At 42.5% G+C, this 24,189-nt stretch overlaps 1 protein-coding gene across 11 annotated transcripts in view; it reads right to left on the reverse strand.

The window, feature by feature from the left end:
- Positions 1-24,189, reverse strand: part of LOC110501806 (semaphorin-5B) — a 289,412-nt gene that overhangs the window by 13,496 nt on the left and 251,727 nt on the right. For all 11 annotated transcript variants that reach the window (XM_090216092.1, XM_036959221.2, XM_090216091.1 and 8 more), the window contains 7 exons: positions 15,242-15,359; positions 14,700-14,881; positions 13,529-13,672; positions 13,007-13,154; positions 12,388-12,613; positions 7,032-7,244; positions 5,094-5,264 (listed from right to left, as the gene is read on the reverse strand). In XM_090216092.1, the coding sequence (XP_090072218.1) occupies positions 5,094-5,264; positions 7,032-7,244; positions 12,388-12,613; positions 13,007-13,154; positions 13,529-13,672; positions 14,700-14,881; positions 15,242-15,359 (1,202 nt within the window). The remainder of the gene's footprint in view (positions 1-5,093; positions 5,265-7,031; positions 7,245-12,387; positions 12,614-13,006; positions 13,155-13,528; positions 13,673-14,699; positions 14,882-15,241; positions 15,360-24,189) is intronic.

Consider the following 24,189-nt stretch of genomic DNA (forward strand, 5'->3'; position numbering starts at 1 on the left):
CAGGCGTGTTCAGGGTGATATGGCCACAAGCATTTTCTCCCTGAAATTAGGTCCCTTGGCTCATCTCTGAAACTCCTCATTGGGCTCGGGAGAGGTGAAGGTGGAGTCATGTGTCCTCTGAAACATGACCCACCTGGCCTCCTACTTCTTATCACCCTGCTCTCTTAACCCGAGTGTCAGCCGCACCAATGTGTCAGAGGATCCACAGTTCGACTGACAACCGGAGTCAGCTTGCAGATCGAATCCAAGGCTGTAGTGGTGCCTCAGCACTGCGGTGCTGTGCTTTTGGGACACACAGCTCAGTCCAATTCAAAATCATTTTTTCCCTAACCCGTACTCTAACCCTAACCTTAACCTCAACCGGAAAACTTAACCCTAACCCTAAACCTAACCCTAACACTAACTCCTAACCTAAACCTAATTATAACCCTAACACTAATTCTTACTTTAACTCTGAACCCCCTAGAAATAGCATTTGACCTTGTGGGGACCAACAAAATGTCCCCTGTTGGTAAAAAAATAATAATTTACTATTCTTGTGGGGACTTCTGGTCCCTGCAAGTATAGTTAATCACGTAAACACACAGACACACACACACTGGACGCCGCAGCAGGAACACAATAAATAGTGACACTGGCCAGTTTGCTGGAAAATAAAGAATGGATTAGGACAGGAATCAAACAAACTCTTTAGACAAGAGATTAGATTTAGTCTGGTCTCTCATTAAGGCTGTGGGCTTATTCAGAGGAATATCTGAGAGTAACTTTTTACCCAGTCCAGGATTAGCTATAGCTGGCTCACACTCATACACATTACAGAGTCCTATAGGAAACAGAGACACTACACAGAGACACTACACAGAGCAGAGGGCCTGGTTAGATAGACAGTATACATGTCACATCGTCACACATTATTGGGCAACAAGGTACACTATCAGACACAATTGGGCTGCCTCCCAGCACAGCAGGGAATAGGCATGGGAACTCCGTTTCCCAATATGCACCTCTTTCACACCCCTCTCTGGAGTGACATAACAAGGTGCTGACTGGCACAGTATTGATCAGTGAGCAATTATCACGATAGGCTTGCAATGCATTGATTAGGAAAGACTATGCAACTATTGTGACCACTAAGAAATAGAAAATGAAACTAATTTGATCCTCTATTGCCCTTCCTACCACGATATGCAACTGTTCTTATTCCAGAAAGCACACCAGATATACCCTGGCATTATGTGGCTGAGTGACGAGGAGACAGACCACCAGATACACCCTGGCATTATGTGGCTGAGTGATGAGACAGACCACCAGATATACCCTGGCATTATGTGGCTGAGTGACGAAGAGACAGACCACCAGATACACCCTGGCATTATGTGGCTGAGTGATGAGACAGACCACCAGATATACCCTGGCATTATGTGGCTGAGTGACGACGAGACAGACCACCAGATACACCCTGGCATTATGTTGCTGAGTGATGAGGAGACAGACCACCAGATATACCCTGGCATTATGTGGCTGAGTGACGAGGAGACAGACCACCAGATACACCCTGGCATTATGTGGCTGAGGGATGAGGAGACAGACCACCAGATATACCCTGGCATTATGTGGCTGAGTGATGAGACAGACCACCAGATATACCCTAGCATTATGTGGCTGAGTGACGAGGAGACAGACCACCAGATACACCCTGGCATTATGTTGCTGAGTGATGAGGAGACAGACCACCAGATATACCCTGGCATTATGTGGCTGAGTGATGAGACAGACCACCAGATATACCCTGGCATTATGTGGCTGAGTGATGAGGAGACAGACCACCAGATATACCCTGGCATTATGTGGCTGAGTGATGAGGAGACAGACCACCAGATATAACCTGGCATTATGTGGCTGAGTGACGAGGAGACAGACCACCAGATACACCCTGGCATTATGTTGCTGAGTGATGAGGAGACAGACCACCAGATATACCCTAGCATTATGTGGCTGAGTGATGAAGAGACAGACCACTAGATATACCCTGGCATTATGTGGCTGAGTGATGAGGAGACAGACCACCAGATATACCCTGGCATTATGTTGCTGAGTGACGAGGAGAAACTGAATTGTGTTTTGTCCATTGTGTATTTCCGATTGCGGAATATTTATATAAAGCCTGGAATAAAATAAGAAGTGCTACCTATAATGAAATTGTAAAAAACAATGTTTAGCTTCTATGTGGTAAATGGTATGTGTGTATATAGACTGTGTGTAGAGCTTGTCTCCCATATGAATCTTCTATGTGGTAAATGGTATGTGTGTATATAGACTGTGTGTAGGTCTTGCCTCCCATATGAATCTTCTATGTGGTAAATGGTATGTGTGTATATAGACTGTGTGTAGGGCTTGCCTCCCATATGAATCTTCTATGTGGTAAATGGTATGTGTGTATATAGAATGTGTATAGGCTTGTCTCCCATATGAATCTTCTATGTGGTAAATGGTATGTGTGTATATAGAATGTGTATAGGCTTGTCTCCCATATGAATCTTCTATGTGGTAAATGGTATGTGTGTATATAGAATGTGTATAGGCTTGTCTCCCATATGAATCTTCTATGTGGTAAATGGTATGTGTGTATATAGACTGTGTGTAGGGCTTGCCTCCCATATGAATCTTCTATGTGGTACATGGTATGTGTGTATATAGAATGTGTATAGGCTTGTCTCCCATATGAATCTTCTATGTGGTAAATGGTATGTGTGTATATAGAATGTGTATAGGCTTGTCTCCCATATGAATCTTCTATGTGGTAAATGGTATGTGTGTATATAGAATGTGTATAGGCTTGTCTCCCATATGAATCTTCTATGTGGTAAATGGTATGTGTGTATATAGAATGTGTATAGGCTTGTCTCCCATATGAATCTTCTATGTGGTAAATGGTATGTGTGTATATAGAATGTGTATAGGCTTGTCTCCCATATGAATCTTCTATGTGGTAAATGGTATGTGTGTATGTAGAATGTGTATAGGCTTGCCTCCCATATGAATCTTCTCTTTGTGCCAGACTGGGTTCAAATAACTTCTTATGTCTTTTTCTGTATTTATTTATTTATCTGTATATGTTATGTATGTATGTACAGTTGAAGTCGGAAGTTTACATAAACTTAGGTTGGATTCAATTAAACTCGTTTTTCAACTACTCCACAAATTTCTTGCTAACAAACTATAGTTTTGGCAAGTCGGTTAGGATATCTACTTTGTGCATGACACAAGTCATTCCTCCAACAATTGTTTACAGACAGATTATTTCACTTATAATTCACTGTATCACAATTCCAGTGAGTCAGAAGTTTACATACACTAAGTTGACTGTGCCTTTAAACAGCTTGGAAAATTCCAGAAAATGATGTCATGGCTTTAGAAGCTTCTGATAGGCTAATTGACATCATTTGAGTCAATTGGAGGTGTACCTGTGGATGTATTTCAAGGCCTATCTTCAAAGTCAGTGCCTCTTTGCTTGACATCATGGGAAAATCAAAAGAAATCAGCCAAGACCTCAGAAAAAAATTGCTCATCCTTGGGAGCAATTTCCAAACGCCTGAAGGTACCACGTTCATCTGTACAAACAATAGTACGCAAGTATAAACACCATGGGACCATGCAGCCGTCATACCGCTCAGGAAGGAGACACGTTCTCCTAGAGATGAACATACTTTGGTGCGAAAAGTGCAAATAAATCCCAGAACAACAGCAGACTGTGTGAAGATGCTGTAGGAAATAGGTACAAAAAAATCTATGTCCACAGTAAAACTAGTCCTATATCGACATAACCTGAGAGGCCGCTCAGCAAGGAAGAAGCCACTGCTACAAAACCATCATAAAAAAGCCAGACTACGGTTTGCAACTGCACATGGGGACAAAGATCGTACTTTTTGAAGAAATGTTCTCTAGTCTGATGAAACAAAAATTGAACTGTTTGGCCATAATGACCATCATTATGTTGGGAGGAAAAATGGGGAGGCTTGCAAGCCAAAGAACACCAACCCAACCGTGAAGCACGGGGGTGACAGCATCATGTTGTGGGGGTGCTTTGCTGCAGGAGGGACTGGTGCACTCCACAAAATAGATGGCATCATGAGGTAGGAACATTTTGTGGATATATTGAAGCAAATTGGTTGCAAATGGGTATTCCAAATGGACAATGACCCCAAGCATACTTCCAAAGTCGTGGCAAAATGGCTTAAGGACAACAAAGTCAAGGTATTGGAGTTGCCATCACAAAGCCCTGACCTCAATCCTATAGAAAATTTGTGGGCAGAACTGAAAAAGTGTGCAAGCAAGGAGGCCTACAAACCTGACTCAGTTACACCAGCTGTGTCAGGAGGAATGTGCCAAAATTCACCCAGCTTATTGTGGGAAGCCTGTGGAAGGCTACCTGAAACATTTGACCCAAGTTAAACAATTTAAAAGCAATGCTACCAAACACCAATTGAGTGTATATAAACTTCTGACCCACTGGGAATGTGATTAAAGAAATTAAAGAGGAAATAAATAATTCTCTCTACTACTATTCTGACATTTCACATTCTTAAAATAAAGTGGTGATCCTAACTGACCTAAGACAGGCCATTTTTACTAGGATTAAATGTCAGGAATTGTGAATAAGTATTTGAATAAGGTGTATGTAAAACTTCCGACTTCAACTGTATGTGTGTACATGTATATATACAGTGTGTATGTGTATACCTGTATATACAGTGTGTATGTGTGTATGTGTTTATATACAGTGTGTATGTATATTATTTAACTGCTCTAGGGATGTAGTTATTGTTTGGATAACCTTATTTACTATTATGTAGTGATTTTTACCTTACATTTTTCCAGTCTTTATGCGATGCGCAATGCAGAGAACACCAGAAGAAGAATTATGATTTAATTACCACAGTGAATTATTGTAATGTTTGTTTATGTGTCAATTAATACCATAAGGGATGGGCCGCCAACTGGCAATTTGACACGTAAATAACATGTCATTCATTCATTCATGTAAAGAACAGAAAAGCCTGCGACTCTGATGGATATGTGTGTCTTTGCCTTACCGTCACAGGTGTGTGTGTTGCACAGCGCTTCCTCAGTGTGTAGGCCAATACAGATATCTCCTCCGTTGACAGGGCTGGGGTTGTTACAGGAGCGGGTACGCTGATAGTGCCCTCCACCACAGGGTGCCGAACACTGAGACCAGGATGACCAACAGGACCAGGCTCCACTCACTAGATGGGAAAACACACACACACACACACACACACAAAAACACGCAAGCAAGGTCAGATACCTCTTTCATCGCCAACTAGGCAAAAATCAACATATGAAATGCTATCCTCTTCTAGCTGCAACAGACACACATAAAGTCTACCTAGAAGACCAGATTGATCAGCCTATTAGAAAACAACTAAGACTCCTGCTGCCCATGGTCTCTATCCATGTCTGTGAGTAAGACTCATCAGAACAACTACCCTGTGCTTAAAACCCTTCTATAGTATTTAGTGTGTTGTCATTTCCTCACACATTGGCAGTTGCAGTCAGTCTTCCCTCCTGTATGACAGTGTTTGAGCTGAGAGAGTGAGTGACGAGTGGAGAGAGGTGAGTGGAGCTGGGGTTGACCTGGACCCCTCGTCTCTCTGCTCTAGAAAACTGAATTTACTCCAGTGGATTAGACAGTAGGGGCAGTGAAATGTGGCATGCCTGCTTTGGTTGCCTCAAACTGCTCTGACTGTCTGGCAACTGGGAGTGCATTGTGACGGGACTGGGAGGGACATCATGGAGAAAGAATAAAATAGAGAGAGTAAACAGAAGCCTTAAGGATGTATGATAACGCTAGATCAAACCGGACCAGTTCTCGGTACAGACATTTCTCTCTAACTCTCTCCACCTCCATCTCACTCTTGTCAAATCCATTTCCTTTAACTGTCTCCCTTCCCTCTCTCTTTGTCCCTCTTTCTCTCAGTACCAATATCTCTCTCTGTGTCATTGTCCCTCTTTCTCTCAATCTCTCTCGCTCTCTCTCTCTCAGAGGATAATAGGCTGGCATACACAGCCAGTAAACTTATGTAGGTAGCAATGGCCAGTGACCAGTCATTAAATATACACTCAAGGGATGTGTTCATCAGTGATTCACCAAACATAAAACATTCATACAGTCAGTCAGTCTGTCCACATTCCATTTACATGAGTGTTAAGATCAGGGCTGGGTTGAGCTGAGACGTGGTGCAGTTACCTCCAGTTAAAGCAGGCCAACTGCATGATTATGGTAATGATGAGGTGCTTTAGTTCAAACACTGGACTGACTCAGCTACTGAAACCAAGGACTCGTCTTAGCAGGGTTCTGCTCCGCTGCCATGCTAGCCATTAGCTAATTAATGATTCCCTCAGCATTACTTTAGAGGACTGGCATTAGCATTAGCATACATGTCTCTCCCCTGGTGCTGTGTGTTAAATTGTGTATTATGCCAACCACAACTGTAGATAATATTTTGTAGTTATGGGAGCAGTGTGTGCATTCGTGTATGTGTGCGTGCGTGTATACAGTGGGGCAAAAAAGTATTTAGTCAGCCACCAATTGTGCAATTTCTCCCACTTAAAAAGATGAGAGAGGCCTGTAATTTTCATCATAGAGGTAACGTGTGGAGGACAGAGGAGCCCCTTAAAGAAGAAGTTACAGGTCTGTGAGAGCCAGAAATCTTGCTTGTTTGTAGGTGACCAAATACTTATTTTCCACCATAATTTGCAAATAAATTCATTAAAAATCCTACAATGTGATTTTCTGGATTTTTTTCTCATTTTGTCTGTCATAGTTGAAGTGTACATATGATGAAAATTACAGGCCTCTCTCATCTTTTTAAGTGGGAGAACTTGCACAATTGGTGGCTGACTAAATACTTTTTTGCCCCACTGTACCTGCCAGACTGAAGACTGTCCCAATAGGCAACAGTGCATAACAGTGTGTTTGTGGATGTGTGCTTGTGTTCTTTCCCCTTTACCTGAGCAGGCCTGAGAGTTGCAGTCTTGGTACTCTACGGGCGAACCCCTGCAGGCCGGGGGGGCAACCTTGCCCTCTGGCGTGGCACAGGTGCGCTTGCGGGTACGGTACCCTTTGGCACAATCCTGGGAGCAGGCGGACCACGTTTCCCATGACGACCAGCCGGAGCCCGCCACTCGTACCACAGGGGTCCTCAGGAGGTCCTCCACCAGAGCTATAGGAAAGGGTTAATACACAGGTTACTGGTCTACTCAATACACTTGATCACATCTACTTCTACATTACACTGGTCATAGAGTACTACGGTAGCAGTGTATGTTATAATATGTCTATGGAATAGCTCACACATACAGTGGACAGATTACTGAGACCAGGCCAGGGGATCAATTGCTGTCCTTCTGCTGTCCTTCTGACCCCCTGTCCTCCTGTCCTCTTGTCCCCCTATTCTCTTGTCCCCCTCTTCTCCTGTTCCCCAATACACGTCACCTCCTGTTGAACGTGGAACGAGGAAGAGCTAGGTTTTGTTTGTTTGGAAAGTTTGTTGTTTATAAGTGTATTGGAAAGTTATTGGTAGCTACCTAGCTTCTTAGTTTGGACTAATAAGCAGTTGGCGTCAGTTGCTGGGACTGCTGGTCTCTTTCCAGTGATCCTGCCGACCAAGGACTGGTCTGCGGAGCTATTTGACATTGCAGCTAGCCTAGCTGCTAGCTAGCTGATTATCAAGCTAGTGAGGTTTTCTTGAACGCAGCCCGCAACGTGGTTAGCCATTGTGGCTGGGACCGTGGATTGTCAAGGGTTTGTGGCGGTCTAGATCCCTGCTGTTTGTTGTTTTCAATCTTCCCTGTGACCTGCCCTGTCTGGAACTGCGAGGAGTAACAACGTAACCTAAGTTGCTAGCTACCATGACAAAGACCAAAGCCGGCAGGAGTACCGTTGAGGATAGTGGTGTCTCTCCATCACACGTGAAGGATCTCTTAAACTAACAAAAAGAGAGTTGTTACAGCAACAAGAAAATAGCTTCAAATGTTTTGTCCAAATACTCGTGAATTCTACTAATAAAAGAATGGATGACCTGACCAGAAAGGTACAGGACCTGCAGAACAGTTTGCAGTTCTCCCAGGGTCAGCTCGATGAGTTAAAACAGGAGAACAGCAATCTGTAAGTCATTGAGAGAGGACATCAGTTCTGTGTGTGAATCCATGATAACAATAAAAGATATATCAGTTTTGAGGGACAATCAAGGCAGAACAACATAGTTGTGGGCAGAATTGCCACATGAGACCTTTACTTAACTAGGCAAGTCAGTTACGAACAAATTCTTACTTTCAATGACAGCCTAGGAACAGTGGGTTAACTGCCTTGTTCAGTGGCAGAACGACAGATTTCTACCTTGTCAGCTCGGGGATTTGACCTTGCAACCTTCCAGTTACTAGTCCAATGCTCTTACCACTAGGCTACCCTGCGCCCCCTGAGGACAGAGTGAGGGAAATGATTTCTGAGAAATTGAAGATGGACCACAGGAAGATTGAGGTGGAGTGCGCCCACAGGACTGGAAAACCCACCACCAGCCCAGGTGATAGACCCAGGCCGATAGTGGTCAAGATCCTGAGGTTCTAGGACAAGGTAGCTGTTCTGAAAAGAGCCAAGAACATGAGAGGAACGTATATCTTCCTCAACGAGAACTATCCTGAAGCTGTGTGCCAGAAGAGGAAAGAACTGATCCCAGCCATGAAAGCTGCCAGAGAGCGTGGGGACATTGCTTACATCCGCTATGACAGGCTCATTGTCCACCCTCCCTCCCAGAAGCCTGGAAGGGATGAGAGCCTATGAGTTCGTAGCCTCAACCCCGCAGCACGCACACACACACACACACACACACACACACACACACATTGATTAATGGACTGCTGAATGTATATTTTTTTCTCTTGCTTTGTCTGCTCTTTTCAGTATTATGTCTATCTCTGATAAGCTACCCAGGAAAGGGCTGAAAATATCCCATATTAATATATGTAGCCTTAGAAATAAGGTTCATGAAATCAATAACTTAGATAATTCATTTGATGATACATCAGTAGCAATACAAGAATGTAACATTTATAGAAGAGACAGAAATGCTTATGGGGGAGGTGTTGCTGTATATACTCAGAGCCATATCCCTGTAATGCTTAGAGAAGATTTTATGTCAAGTGTTATTGAAGTGTTGTTGTTGCAGGTTCACTTGGCACATCTAAAGCCTTTTCTTTTGGGGTGTTGCTATAGGCCACCAAGTGCTAACACTCGGTATCTAAATAATATGTGTGAAATGCTTGATAGTGTATGTGATGTAAACAGAGAGGTCTACTTTCTTGGGGACCTGAATATTGACTGGTTTTCATCAAGCTGTCCACTCAAGAAGAAGCTTCTTACTGTAACCAATGCCTGTAATCTGGTTCAGGTTATTAATCAACATGCCAGGCTATTTACAAACACTACAGGAACAAAATCATCCACATGTATCGATCACATTTTTACTAATGCTGTAGAACTTTGTTCTATATCTGTACCCATTGGATGCAGTGATCACAATATAGTGGCTATATCCAGGAAAGCAAAAGTTCCAACAGCTGGGCTTAAAAAGTATATAAAAGATCATACAAAGATTTTGCTGTGAATCTCATGTGGATGATGTTAAAAATATTTGTTGGTCTGATGTGATTAAGGAGGAGCATCCAGACGCTGCATTTGATGAATGCTTCTTCCAATTATTGATAAACATGCACCTGTTAAAGAAACTGACTGGTAGAACTGATAAGCCTCCATGGATTGATGAGGAATTGAAAAACTGTATGGTTGAAAGAGATGGGGCAAAAGGAGTGGCTAATAAGTCTGGCTGCACATCTGACTGGTTTACTTACTGCAAATTCAGAAATTATGTGACTAATTTCAACAAATAGATGAAGAAACTTTATTATGAAGCCAAGATCAATGACAGAAAGAATGATGGAAAAAAACTTTGGAGTATTTTAAATAAAATGATGGGCAGAAAGACATTCAACTCCATCTTTCATCGAATCAGATGGCTAATTAATTTGATGTTGACAATTATTTTGATGATTATTTCATTGGCAAAGTGGGCAAACTTAGGCAGGATATGCCAACAATGAAGAGTGAGCAATTGTATTCATGTATAAAAAAACAAATAATGAAAGAAAAGCCGTGCAAGCTTGAATTTTGTAAAGTTAGTGTGGGAGAGGTGGAAAAGGTATTCTTATCGATCAATAATGACAAACCTCCTGGCATTGACAACTTAGAATGAAAGCAACTGAGGATGGTAGCTGAGTCTATAGCCACTCCTATCTGTCATATTGTTAATCTGAGCCTAGAGGAAAGTCTTTGTCCTCAGGCCTGGAGGGAAGCCAAAGTAATTCAGTTACCCAAGAGTGGTAAAGCGGCCTTTACTGGTTCTAACAGCAGACCTATACGCTTGCTGCCAGCTCTTAGCAAACTGTTGGAAAAAATTGTGTTTGACCAAATACAATGCTATTTCTCTGTAAACAAATTAACAACAGATGTTCAGCATGCTTATAGAGAAGAGCACTCAACATGTACTGCACTGACACAAATGACTGTTGATTGGTTGAAAGAAATTGATAAGAAGATTGTGAGAGCTGTACTGTTAGATTTCAGTGCAGCCTTTGATATTATTGACCATAACCTATTGTTGAAAAAACTTATGTGCTAAGGCTTTTCAACCTCTGCCATATTGTGGATTCAGAGTTATCTATCTAATAGAACTCGGAGGGTTTTCTTTAATGGAAGCTTCTCTAATGTCAAAAATGTAAAGTGTGGTGTACCGCAGGGCAGCTCTCCAGGCCCTCTACTCTTTTCCAGTTTTACCAATGACCTGCCACTGGCATTAAACAAAGCATGTGTGTGCATGTATACTGATGATTCAACTATATACGCATCAGCAACCACAGCTAATGAAGTCACTGAAACCCTTAACAAAGAGTTGCAGTCTGTTTTGGAATGGGTGGCCAGTAATAAACTGGTCCTGAACATCTGTAAAACTAAGAGCATTGTATTTGGTATTAATCAATCCTTAAGTTCTAGACCTCAGCTGAATCTGGTAATGAATGGTGTGACTGTTGAACAAGTTGAGGAGACTAAATTACTTGGCATTACCTTAGATTGTAAACTGTCATGGTCAAAACATATAGATTCAATGGTTTTAAAGATGGGGAGAGGTCTAGCCGAAATAAAGAGATGCTCTGTTTCTTTGACACCACACTCCAAAAAGCAAGTTCTGCAGGCTCTAGTTTTGTCTTATCTTGATTCTTGTCCAGTTGTGTGGTCCAGTGCTGCAAGGAAAGACCTAGTTAAGCTGCAGCTAGTCTAGAACAGAGTGGCAAGTCTTGCTCTTCATTGTAATCAGAGGGGTGATATAAATACTATGCATGCCAGTCTCTCTTGGCTAAGAGTTGAGGATAGACTGACTGCATCACTTCTTCTTTTTATAAGAAACATTGTGTTTAAAATCCCAAATTGTTTGCAGGCAACTTCCACATAGCTCTGACACACACACTTATCCCACCAGACATGCCACCAGGGGTCTTTTCACAGTCCCCAAATCCAGAACAAATTCAAGAAAGCGTACAGTATTATATAGAGCCCTTATTGCATGGAACATCCTTCCATCTCATTTTGCTCAAATAAACAACAAACTAGGTTTAAAAAAAACAGATAAAGCTACATCTCACTGTACAACGCCTCTCCCCTATTTGACCTAGCCAGTTTTTGATATCAGTATGCATTGATATATAGGCTACATGTGCCTTTTTAAAAAAATGCATGTAGTTCTGTCTTTGAGCTGGCATTAAGTCCATGTGGTTAAGTTTAGGGCTAAGGTTTGGGGAAGGCTTAAAACCAAATAATGCAAAATGACGCACTATTACCTTCAAGTATCATCAGTATTATTAGTATTCTCACTATTACCTTCAAGTATCATCAGTATTATTAGTATTCTCACTATTACCTTCAAGTATCATCAGTATTATTAGTATTCTCACGGCTTGCTAGAGAATTGTGAATTGCCGTAGCGCATTGGTCTAAGGTATATATTGATGTTCTCGAGACCTTTTCAAACATCTGAAATCGCCATATATTTCTAGTGATCAGTCTGATCACCCAGGGGGAGATACAGTGTGGTGACTGTGTCAGGGCAGTTTTACCCCCACAATGCTTAGAGAATAGCCAGAGAATAATGATTGGTGTTGGACAGGTGCATCCTTTCCATCCATGCTTCACTTGGTGTAAAGCCACACCAATGAGTTAGCTAGCAACACCCAAAGCCGCTATGATTGACAAGCACTCACTGTCAGTCTCGCAGATGGCCATGCCGTCGTTGGGGCAGAAGCGGGTCTCTACTTTGCGTCGTCCAATCTGCAGCTCGTGGGGGTCTGCCAGCTGGGCGCGGCACATGTAGCGCATCCTCTGCTCTTGGCGTGCTCCACCCAGCGTCACGTTGACAGGCATCCACGGGGTCCAAGGGGTGTTCCTCTTCACCTCTGGACACGCCTCAAGGTTACACGCCTTGTATTCCTGGAAATGGGGAGAGGTAGAGGAGGCGGGGGCAAGGGAGAGGGAGAGACAGAGAAAGAGAGGTAATTATTTTAAAATATTTTTTCTTCTCCATTTTATACTGAGAGTTATTTGGCTGCTTCATAACACTTTAATTGGACTCATAATGAAAGTAACTAAATCCTCAGTTTAGATGTTTTAGAGTCCACTGTGGGAAGCCCAACTTGACTGAGAGGAGGGGGAGAGGAGGGAAAGCATTTCAGCTCAAACAGTCATCTGAAACCAGTCAAAACTGAGCTGAACCGTAACTTCACACATCCCACGGAGAGAAAGGAGTCTTGTATGAAAGGGAAGGTAAGCATGGCATGGATTTGTTGATGCCTGTGTGTCTGTGCAAGTGTGTGTGTCTCATACCAATGCGCAGCCTGGGCAGCTGTTCCCGTTCTCACAGCTTCTGACCCTGGAGTGGACCCCTCCTCCACACTCTGCACTGCACTTAGCCCAGGCACCCCATAGGGACCAGAAGATAGGCTGGGGACACGACACACCCTCGTTACAGAACCTACAAGAAGTGGAGAGGAGAGAAACTTTATTGTCCATTTTGTGAGAAATTGAAATTTGTATTCTGCCTCACATGAGAGGCACTGGCGTGTGTAAGAGGGCTGACATTTACCTAAGACTGTCATCCCCCAAAAGATACTGAGGACAGAAACTGTTACTGAAAAGTGCACATCATGTCTCATAAATGAATCATAAAGGTCATTCCTTCATAAATGCCAACCATAAATGTTTGAGAGTTTTGCTCTTTTGAGTCAAACAAACACTGTTGAATTATTTGCCCAAAAAATTACATTTGATAAAAGTATGACAAAACCAAAGTTTCTTCACATTGCTCTCTCTCAAATAGACCCAAATAGACCTTTCATCTCCTCTCACCTCTCGTCCCTGATCGGGCCCACACACACACGTCCCCCATGTCGGGGCGAGGGGTTGTTGCAGGAGCGCTGGCGCATCTCAAACCCTGTTCCACAGGTGGTGCTGCACTGCCCCCATGACGACCATGGTGTCCATCCTCCGTTTCTGTAGCAACAGAAAAGTGATGTTATTAATGAAGGTTTAAAGTATCACAAACATGCCAATACACCATTTCAGCTTCCTTCAAGCAATCAACATACTTATGATCATGGCCATCATTTGTTATTATGAGAGGGAAGAGAACCACTTGCTCAGGAGCTAAGAAATACACCAGAAATACATTCCTTTGCTCCAGGAGTGCCACACCACTATGGCTGACCCTGTAAAACAACACGTTTCACTGCACCTATCTGGTGTATGCATGCAACTTCTGGCTAAACACAATTAAATTCCCCCACCCTGGGTTTAGTCTGGCATAGCTATGAAAGGAGGTCCGCCCCACACACACACACACACACAACTCCGGCAATTTGTATATGAGCAGTTCTCTCACACTAATGATAATTGGACCTGGGTTTAATCTGGCATAGCTATGAAAGGAGCTCCGCCACTTTGTGTCTGAGTTGTAATGGTTACACACACACACACACACACACACACACACACACACACACACACACACACACACACACACACACACACACACACACACACACACACACACACACACACACACACACACACACACACAGCTACCTGCACATGAAGGAGCTGGCACTTTGTATCTGAGAGCTGTTCTCTCACAGTAATGGTGATTGACCAATTTCCTTAGACACAGACGGTACAAGACCTCTGAGGGGAAACTTGGATGTCACCTACATTATTTAATCAAAACCCTGTTTTGTAGACATACCTCTTATCCTGTCAGAATGCTAATGCTGCATTTCTGAGGATGCATCTGAAATGGGACCCTATTCTCCATAGTGCACTGCTTTTGACCAGAGCAGATGTCCAATATCCACACTAGCATTATAAGCATACTGCTTAGCATGCTTGCCCTATACATTGCTTCATACTATGTAGTATGCTAGTATGCACAGAGAGACTAAGAAGTGCACTATATAGGGATTTGGGTGCCATTTGGGACACACAGTGAGTAAGATTGGTGTGGTTGGTTGGTGGTTCTACATACCTGGAGCAATTGGAGACTTCGATGGTGGACCCCTCACAGTTCCTCCCACCACAACGTGCAGAGGGATTGTCACACGCCCTGGAGCGACACAGACAGGAGCTGGTGCCGTCGCCATCGTCATTGCTGCATGGTTGCCACGTCGTCCAGGGTCCAAAGACGCCATTGGTGGTCTGGTTCCTCAGCTAAAAAGTCAGACAGGGCAGAGAGAGACTGGAGCGTCAGGGACTGGAACGGACAGGATGCCATCATTAATCATGTGGTACTGCATGACAAGACCCTTGAGGCTCAAAAATGATTTTGCGAGAGCGGCCTGGACAAACTGTAACAATGTCACACCAGGACCAGGGTCCCTGAGGAGAGTTGACATAGCACAAAATTGTTAAAGTGTCAGACAGACAGGAGGTATTCCAGGGTGTCAGCCAGCCCGTGTTGCCATGTGGCAGGCAGTCCCATGGGGTTATTGGGGATTGTGCACCAGTGACAACAAATGCAATGAGGAGCTAGGTGGGAGAGGGAAACTGTGGGTCCCTGTTGGATCTTACCGGACACACAGTGATGTTCTGACTCCACTGGCTCATGTTGGAGCTGTCCTCTAGAGTGGTGCAGCTTCTCTGTTTTCTGTCCCAGCCACAGTAGGGGTCCCGTGCCTCCAGGCATAGCCTACAGGGGGCAGGAGAAAGGAGGAGGGGAGAGGGACAGGAACAGGGAGGGAGGGAGAGGCACATAGAGAGGGACTATTATAGTATTATAGCTACTATTCTTATTGTTGTTGTTGCTGTTATTTTTATAATTGTTATGTGTATCACTTCACTTTGGCAACATTGACCATGTCATTCTTACCAAGCATATACTGTGATCGAAAAACTGTAATTGATATGGTCATTTAGGTATTTTCAACAGTAAAGTACTGTTTACTGCAGCATCATTTTTGTGGGAAACTTATGGACAGGGCAAATAATTGCTGTTGTCACGCCCTGGTCTTAGTATTTTGTGTTTTCTTTATTATTTTGGTCAGGCCAGGGTGTGACATGGGTTATTTATGTGTTGTGTTTTGTCTAGGTTTTTTTTGTAGGTTATGGGATTGTGGTGTAGTATAGTTGTCTAGAAAAGTCTATGGTTTGCCTGGAGTGGTTCTCAATCAGAGGCAGGTGTTTATCGTTGACTCTGATTGGGAACCATATTTAGGCAGCCATATTCTTTGAGTGTTTCGTGGGTGATTGTTCCTGTCTCTGTGTTTTGTTTGCACCAGATAGGGCTGTTTCGGATTTACATGTTACGTTTATGGTTTTTGTATTGTTTGTCATTATCTTTATTAAAGATGTATCGAGATAACCACGCTGCATTTTGGTCCTCCTCTCTTTCACCGGAAGAAAACCTTAACAGCTGTATTTTGAATGGTACTGTAATTCCACCCCACAGAATACAGTACCATACTGTATCATTGGATCGCCAAAAACCCTTTGACCTCTAGTGGGTGCATAGTTGTGTTGTTTCTGGCTCATTAACATATTTTTAAGTTTGCCTTGTAAGAGGCTATATTTGTTGGACCCGTGAGTGAAAATGCTGTATCAATTTAACTTGTATGTGATTATACTGCACCATCATTTCAAATAGAGGACAGATTGGAGTGGCACCAAGTCTTAAACCTTAAACATCTTCCCCTCCCCAACACAAAGATACAAACACACTGTCAACCACTCCACCAGACCAACCATGTCTAACTAAATGATGGACTGATGTTACCTGTGTTTTTTAAATTTAATGAATTTGTTTGTATTTCTCTTTATGTCATTAGCTTAACCCTTGTGTTGTCTTAAGGGTCAAACATGACCCACCACTACGTTAAACAGTAGAGAAAACCCCCTAAATGGTAATTTTTCAACTTGAAATTTTATGACTTCTCCTAGAGTGATCCCAATATTAGAAAATGTGAAGCATCACCTTTGTTTCCATGAAAGCTGTACACCACCAGGGTATAAAGATTGTCTTAGGGTCACACACACACACACACACACACACACACACACACACACACACACACACACACACACACACACACACACACACACACACACACACACACACACACACACACACACACACACACACAGAGAGAGAGAAATTGAGATTATGTGTGCTACTGATTGAACTCAGCCAGCAGCTCCTGAAGAGGAAGTTCACCATGGTTGGCACAGTTAGAAAGAACAAGCCTGAGCTCCCCCCTGCACTCCTCACAACAAGGGGGGAGAGAGGCCTTCTCATCAAGGTTTGCCTTTACCCCCACCGCCACTCTAGTTTCTTACCTCCCAAAGAGGAATAAGAATGTGGTCTTCCTGAGCACACTGCCCAAAAAGGCTCAGATCAGTGATCCCAGCCATCATCCTGGACTACAACCACAACAAAGGAGGCGTGGACAACCTGGACAAGGTGATTGTAACTTACAGCTGCAGGAGGATGACTGCCCGCTGGCCCCTGGTTATCTTCCATAACATCATAGATGTGTCCTCATACAATGCCTTCGTGATATGGAACAAGATCAACCCTACCTGGATGCCTGATACACGGAACAAGAGGAGGGTGTTCCTGGAGCAGCTGGGAAAGGCACTTGTAACCCCACACATTCAAAGAAGGGAGCGCCTCCCCTGCACAGGAGCCTCTGCAGCGCTTGTGAAAGCTATTCAGGGGGCTGAATCTTGAATCAACTTAAGGCTGCAGCTGGGGCAGGCAAGAATAGGAGATCCCAATTCTGCCCACTAAAGAAGAACTGTAAAACAAATACTATGTGCTGCACATGTGAGAAATACATCTGCAAAGTCCATGCACACACACTTGCATACTGTCCTACATGTGCTAATTAGGGTTGATTGATTTATGTTCTTCATGTTTTTGTTTTGTATCTATTATCTCATTTTATTCTTATTTATTGTTGTTGTTTATACACCTTGTGGGTGGGGTTAATGGTTCAAAAAATGTGAGAAGACTAGTATTTGGTAGTTGAATTCCTCATTGTACAGTATATAAGAATATATCACTATGTTGCGAATAAAGTTCAATACTGTTATTGTTTCCCTTCAATAAAATGCATTCAAAACTACTTTCTGCACATTTCTGCTACTTTCTTAGGCTATACAAGTGTTTTCTCTGGCTCAAAAAGACATGTTTACACCTATGCAGTACCCTTAGCAATAAGTAATAATAATAATAATAAACCTCTACTTTAGTAAAGAAAAAAATGATGACAGGTGTGTTGTAATAAAAACGAGTGGTGTCCACTGATTAAATGCAGTCTTTCTGCATTGTGAAGAGGGAAATCCCAGATATTCACAAAGTTTGTGATGAATGACAGGTTGTTTCTTCATGCAAAATAGATTTGGGGTTTAACATTCAATTAAGCTGCTTTATTTTAAGGGTTTAGAGAAGGCGGGTCATTTTTGACCCTCAGGACAAGGGGAGTATATATAATGTTAAGACTACACAAGGGTTAAGTTGGATTGATTCGCTTTTGTTTGATTGTTTATTATTTAGAATTGTAACTAAATTGATTAAACATTTTTATTATGAAATAATTTTTGGAAAAAACGAATAAGTTGACCTTAAATGGTTGAGTATTTTGCCATCTCATTTTGGTCGGTTTTTCCATGTATTCGCTGCCAGTTAGGAAGCCTCTGATAAGTCTCTAGAAATGCAATGTGTAGACACTTTATCTAGCAGCCAACATGCTTGCACTGATCCCTTGTAATTACAGTAAAATACTGTGAAATACAAAATGAACTTCATTCATTCATCCACTCATTCCTTCTGATCACACAGTGCCTGCTGATTACACAGTACCTGCTTTGATACTGTATTTATATTACAGAATGTGTACTGTAATATGAAATAGAACATGTTTGTAGCCACCGAGTTGCCTGTAAGCTACTGTCATTTTCACAGTATCCTTTTTACAGTGTATCAAATTTGAGAGAGAGAGAGAGAGAGAGAGAGAGAGAGAGAGAGAGAGAGAGAGAGAGAGAGAGAGAGAGAGAGAGAGAGAGAGAGAGAGTCAGTCAAAGCAGTAAACACAAGCAGAGAGCCTCTCTAGAGCTAAGACTACTACTAACAGACCAGACCACACAATGGCTGGTCATTAAACCGTGTACAAATAAACTCACACTCCCTCCAGACACACAGCTCGCACCCCTGTGATTCTAACAGAGGATCTGACTAGAGGTAAACAAATCAGCCCGTTTATCCCCCCTCACCTCCCCTGCCTCCTTCCTTCCCCATCCCAACACCCCTCCCCCTCACTCAGAACACCACACAGGAACCAAACAGTGATTAAATACATTGTAAGCTCCCAGTAAAACAGGGGCTTAATGAGGGGTAATTAATTCTAAACCCATTAATGATGAAATTAAGCTGTGAGAGACAGAGAGAGATAGAGAGACAGAGAGCAGGAGAGAGAGCTGGAGAGAGGGAGAAGAGAGAGAAACAGAGATAGAGAGTGAGAGAGAGAGAGAAGACCTTACACTCTTAGATGATAATGTTATTTTTGAACACATCTGTGTGTCTGGTTAGATCCGACACGTGCAGCATTACTTTAAACACAATCACTGTTTTGATACAACATCATTTATGTAAAAGTTTCAACACATTTGGAGTCAATTCCTGCAATTAAAAGTGAAGTGAAGTGACAACTGACAGCCTGGAGTGAGCCTCAGCCAGTCAGCAGGAGGAATACGAAACAAGAAACAAGGTCAATTTACTCTTTATCTGAATGAGCTGACCATTTGAGGCAAATGCGGAGAAGACATAGCAACATTTTATTCCTGACATATTCTTTCAGACAAGTTTTCAAGAAGTAAGGCTAAATAGACTAATTTTACCATAATCATTCTCATTATCATATTTCCCACAAAGTATAATGGATTTTTATTATAGTCCAGTTGGGGGTGGTAATGCAACATACTAAACCCTGGCAGTCATTCTGAATGCAGGTTGTGTGAATAAAAAAAACAATTGTTGGAGTGGCCGGTAGCCTAGTGGTTAAAGCATTGGGACAGTAACCGGAAGGTTGCAAAATCGAATCCCCGAGCTGACAAGGTAAAAATCGGTTGTTCTGCCCCTGAACAAGGCAGTTAACCCACTGTTCCTAGGCCGTCATTGAAAATAAGAATTTGTTCTTAACTGACTTGCCTAGTTAAATAAAAATATCCAAGCACTGGTGAGATTCCAATAGGAGTTACACATCACTTTGCAAGCCAGCACAATGTGACTTGCAGGTAGGATGTCAAATTCTGGTGACTTTTCCAGAAATCCCAGTTGGGAACTTCTTGGAAAATGGGAGGGAATAAGCAGAAATTCTGGAATCTTTCAACCAAGATTCAATCAACTCTCAATGGTGCAGCAGTACAACTTTTTGAGGATCTGAAGACCCATGCCAATTCTTTGCAGTCTCCTGAGGGGGAATTGGGATTGTTGTGCCCCTCCTCACAACTGTCTTAGTGTGTTTGGATCAGGATATTTTCTTACTGATGTGGACACCAAGAAACTTGAATCACCCGTCAATGTGAATGGGGGCATGCTCATCCCGTCAATGTGAATGGGGGCATGCTCAGCCCGTCAATGTGAATGGGGGCATGCTCAGCCTGTCAATGTGAATGGGGGCATGCTCAGCCCATCAATGTGAATGGGGGCATGCTCAGCCCGTCAATGTGAATGGGGGCATGCTCAGCCCGTCAATGTGAATGGGGGCTTAGCCTGCTTTTTCCTGTAGTCATTGATCAGCTCTTTTGTCTTGCTCACATTAAGGGAGAGATTGTTGTCCAGGCACCCCACTGTCATGGGTGGTAACTCTACAATTCACTCAACAAGACAAGGCACACTGGGAAATTATATTGTAGGCATGGCTTAGTGGGGATGTGGCTTTCAGGTAGTTATTTTTGGCCACCTGTGATTGGGAGTGCTGTAACAGTTTAACTGTCTATATTAGAGGTAGATCTTTGCCTTTAACAAGGTAAAAAATGATTACCATAGCCAACAAAAGTCTGATCTCAGGTACAACATTGTCAGAGTAGGTTTCCCTGGACTGTGTTTCTACCTATGTTTGAAATCTTTCAAGAATGATATTTTGCATTTACAGAACTTGTTTTATATAAGATTTTGTATATGGAGCAATAAATGAATGTAATAAATGGTTTTGTTTTTTACACGTCTTCCCCAGTCATTTACAGAATATTAAAGATAGTTTAAGTGGAATACAACACAATATGTGGACTAAAACATTTAACACATCCGTGTCTAGTTAGGAATTACATGTTACTTTTACATGTTACTTTTTACATGTTACATGTCACTGTTTTTAAAAATCTACACAAATCACGTGTTAAATGTGCCAACATGGTGATTGTCTTAAAAGTAACACAACACGTGCTGTTTCTAACTAGACACACCGATGTGTTTGAAAATATCACATCTTTTCTAAGAATGTAGAGGAACAGGAATTGAGGGAAAGTGTTGACCACTTGTTGTAATCAACTCACCAACCCTTACTGCCTCCAATTAGCCCTTACCGACCGACTCTCAATCAGCTCTCGAGCAGACCTGGGTTCAATAGTATTGGAAATCATTTGAAATACTTGATTGAGCTTGCCTGTTGCAACATAACTAATAGAACACTCCCAAAAAGCAAAGCAAACGCTCAAAGTATTTAAAATATTTGACCTCAGGTCTGCTCACTACTGACTCCTTGTACAGCTTCCCTTCAGCCCCCTTAGCTAGCAGGGAGAAAGAAAGGGCATTATGTTCTTGGCACTGGCCTCTTGGTTCATTTGAATGGGGCCTCTGGTGTTTCAGCTAGGAGGTTGAGGCAACACTGTTGTGTTCATACAGAACACACAGCCAAGCCTAAGGCAAGTCCTACAGCCTGGTGAGGAAGGTGTTCTAGAAAATAGGGAGGACATTGTCCTAAGCTGACATATTTTACCAGCCTGTATCATCAGAGACGACCTGACACAGAGCTATAGGGGGAAGGGGGAAGGGATACATGTTTGGAAGAGATCCATGTTGTTGCGGTGACCTCCATCAGACAGAAAAAGGAGACCCTTACGCTATGCCATAGCTTTAAATGAGTGGTCAATGAGAGGGTGAAGACATGGCAAACATAACATGTTTGATTACTTGTAGCTGCATCACCAAAAACAGTTAGTTTGCATTCTGTTTACCCAGACACATAGACAGACAGAGTCTAAACACACACTTAAGAAGCCGGGCGGTTGTGCATAATAATTAAGAGCAAAGCAGATATCTCTCTGAGAGAAGAAGAAGAATACAGAAGGACGTGCATAGTAAGAACATGGTGCAGATCTGAGGTCCAACAATTACCCTCTGTTACGGGTGAGCCAGATGTCAGGCCCTCGGGGCATGCACGCACACCCTTGGGTTAAATCACCCTTTCAGCTAAATCACTTTAGCTGAAAGTTTACCTCCAAGCTCATTAATAACAGTGGAGAAATTGCGCGCACGCACGCGCACGCACACACACACACAGCGGCCGACGGATGGCCAGGCCAGCAATGAAAGCCAGCCATCCATGTAAGCTCTTAAGACTATGGAAATGCGGCAGCTTGGAAAGAATGCTGACTTGGCGGCTTTTGACGAGCACAGCGAGAGAGAGCGGGAGCGAAGGACGCTTTACCAGAGAAAAGATGAGAGGAGAGCCGTCCTGATGTACGAACACCACCACAGGGCATCCCAGCTGAACCATCTGCTCTCCTAACCCATGCCAGTTTACTGTAACACTCGTCCTTAGAGGCAACTCTTAGATAAAGGGCTTGGAGGTACTGGTGGGATTGAGATCACTTCTCTTTCCCTCTTTTTTTGTTTCTTTTTTTATTTCATTTTTCAATTATTCAACAACAGAACAATACAATACAGCATGTGTAAGTACTACAACAAAAGGTCACTCAACCTTCCCCACCCCCCAAAATAAAAATAATACTAAAACAATAACACACTAGAAAATAAAAATGAATTAGAATTGTAATAATACTAATAATGACTAAATAAGACAAATGACAAGAGAGATCAACATAAAACAATACAAACAGTACATTACAGCGAGACAATAGCTACATTGATCGACATCAACCCCAATGGAAGTGTTTCCATAGAGACCAGGAAGGGTTATCATATTTTCCCAAAGTAGTTGAATTTATTTCTTAAAGCATTGGTAATCTTCTCTATATGAATATACATTCATTTCAGAGAGCCATCTTGTAATTGGGAGAGGGGCATCGGATTTCCATGTCAGTGCAACACATTTTCTTGCAGTGGCAAGGGCAATTTCTGTAAATTTGATCTTTAAATTATTCCTCAAATTCACATTTGTGAAGTTACCCAGAAGGTATATTTCAGGGTCAAGAGGGAAAGGGACCTCCATAATAAAGGCCAGGGAGTCACAAACATCATGCCAGAAGGTTTGTAATTTAGTACACTGACAAGTTAAATGCAAAAAAGTGCCTTCTGTTGGTCCAAATCTAAAATACATTTTTGATATTTCAGCGTGATATCTATGCGTGATATCACTTTAGCAGTGATAAATTCATGAACTTCTTTGAGGAAAAGATTATGATTATTAGAAAGCAAATTACGGACTCCTCCTTAAATCTGCGTATTCCTTCAAAGCTCAGTTGTCCTGAGTCTGCACAACTCTGCCAAGACCTAGGATCAAGAGAGACGCTCAAGTGTTTTAGTACTATATCTCTTGACACAATGATGAAAATAATCATGGCCTCTAAACCTTCAAGCTGCATACTGGACCCTATTCCAACTAAACTACTGAAAGAGCTGCTTCCTGTGCTTGGCCCTCCTATGTTGAACATAATAAACGGCTTTCTATCCACCGGATGTGTACCAAACTCACTAAAAGTGGCAGTAATAAAGCCTCTCTTGAAAAAGCCAAACCTTGACCCAGAAAATATAAAAAACTATCGGCCTATATCGAATCTTTCATTCCTCTCAAAAATGTTAGAAAAGGCTTTTGCGCAACAACTCACTGCCTTCCTGAAGACAAACAATGTATACGAAATGCTTCAGTCTGGTTTTAGACCCCATCATAGCACTGAGACAGCACTTGTGAAGGTGGTAAATGACATTTTAATGGCATCGGACCGAGGCTCTGCATCTGTCCTCGTGCTCCTAGACCTTAGTGCTGCTTTTGATACCATCGATCATTACATTCTTTTGGAGAGATTGGAAACCCAAATTGGTCTACATGGACAAGTTCTGGCCTGGTTTAGATCTTATCTGTCGGAAAGATATCAGTTTGTCTCTGTGAATGGTTTGTCCTCTGACAAATCAACTGTAAATTTTGGTGTTCCTCAAGGTTCCGTTTTAGGACCACTATTGTTTTCACTATATATTTTACCTCTTGGGGATGTTATTCGAAAACATAATGTTAACTTTCACTGCTATGCGGATGACACACAGCTGTACATTTCAATGAAACATG

Source organism: Oncorhynchus mykiss, chromosome 22 (genome assembly GCF_057628025.1).
Source record: "Oncorhynchus mykiss isolate SJ-2025 chromosome 22, ASM5762802v1, whole genome shotgun sequence".
Classification (NCBI taxonomy): Eukaryota; Metazoa; Chordata; class Actinopteri; order Salmoniformes; family Salmonidae; genus Oncorhynchus; species Oncorhynchus mykiss.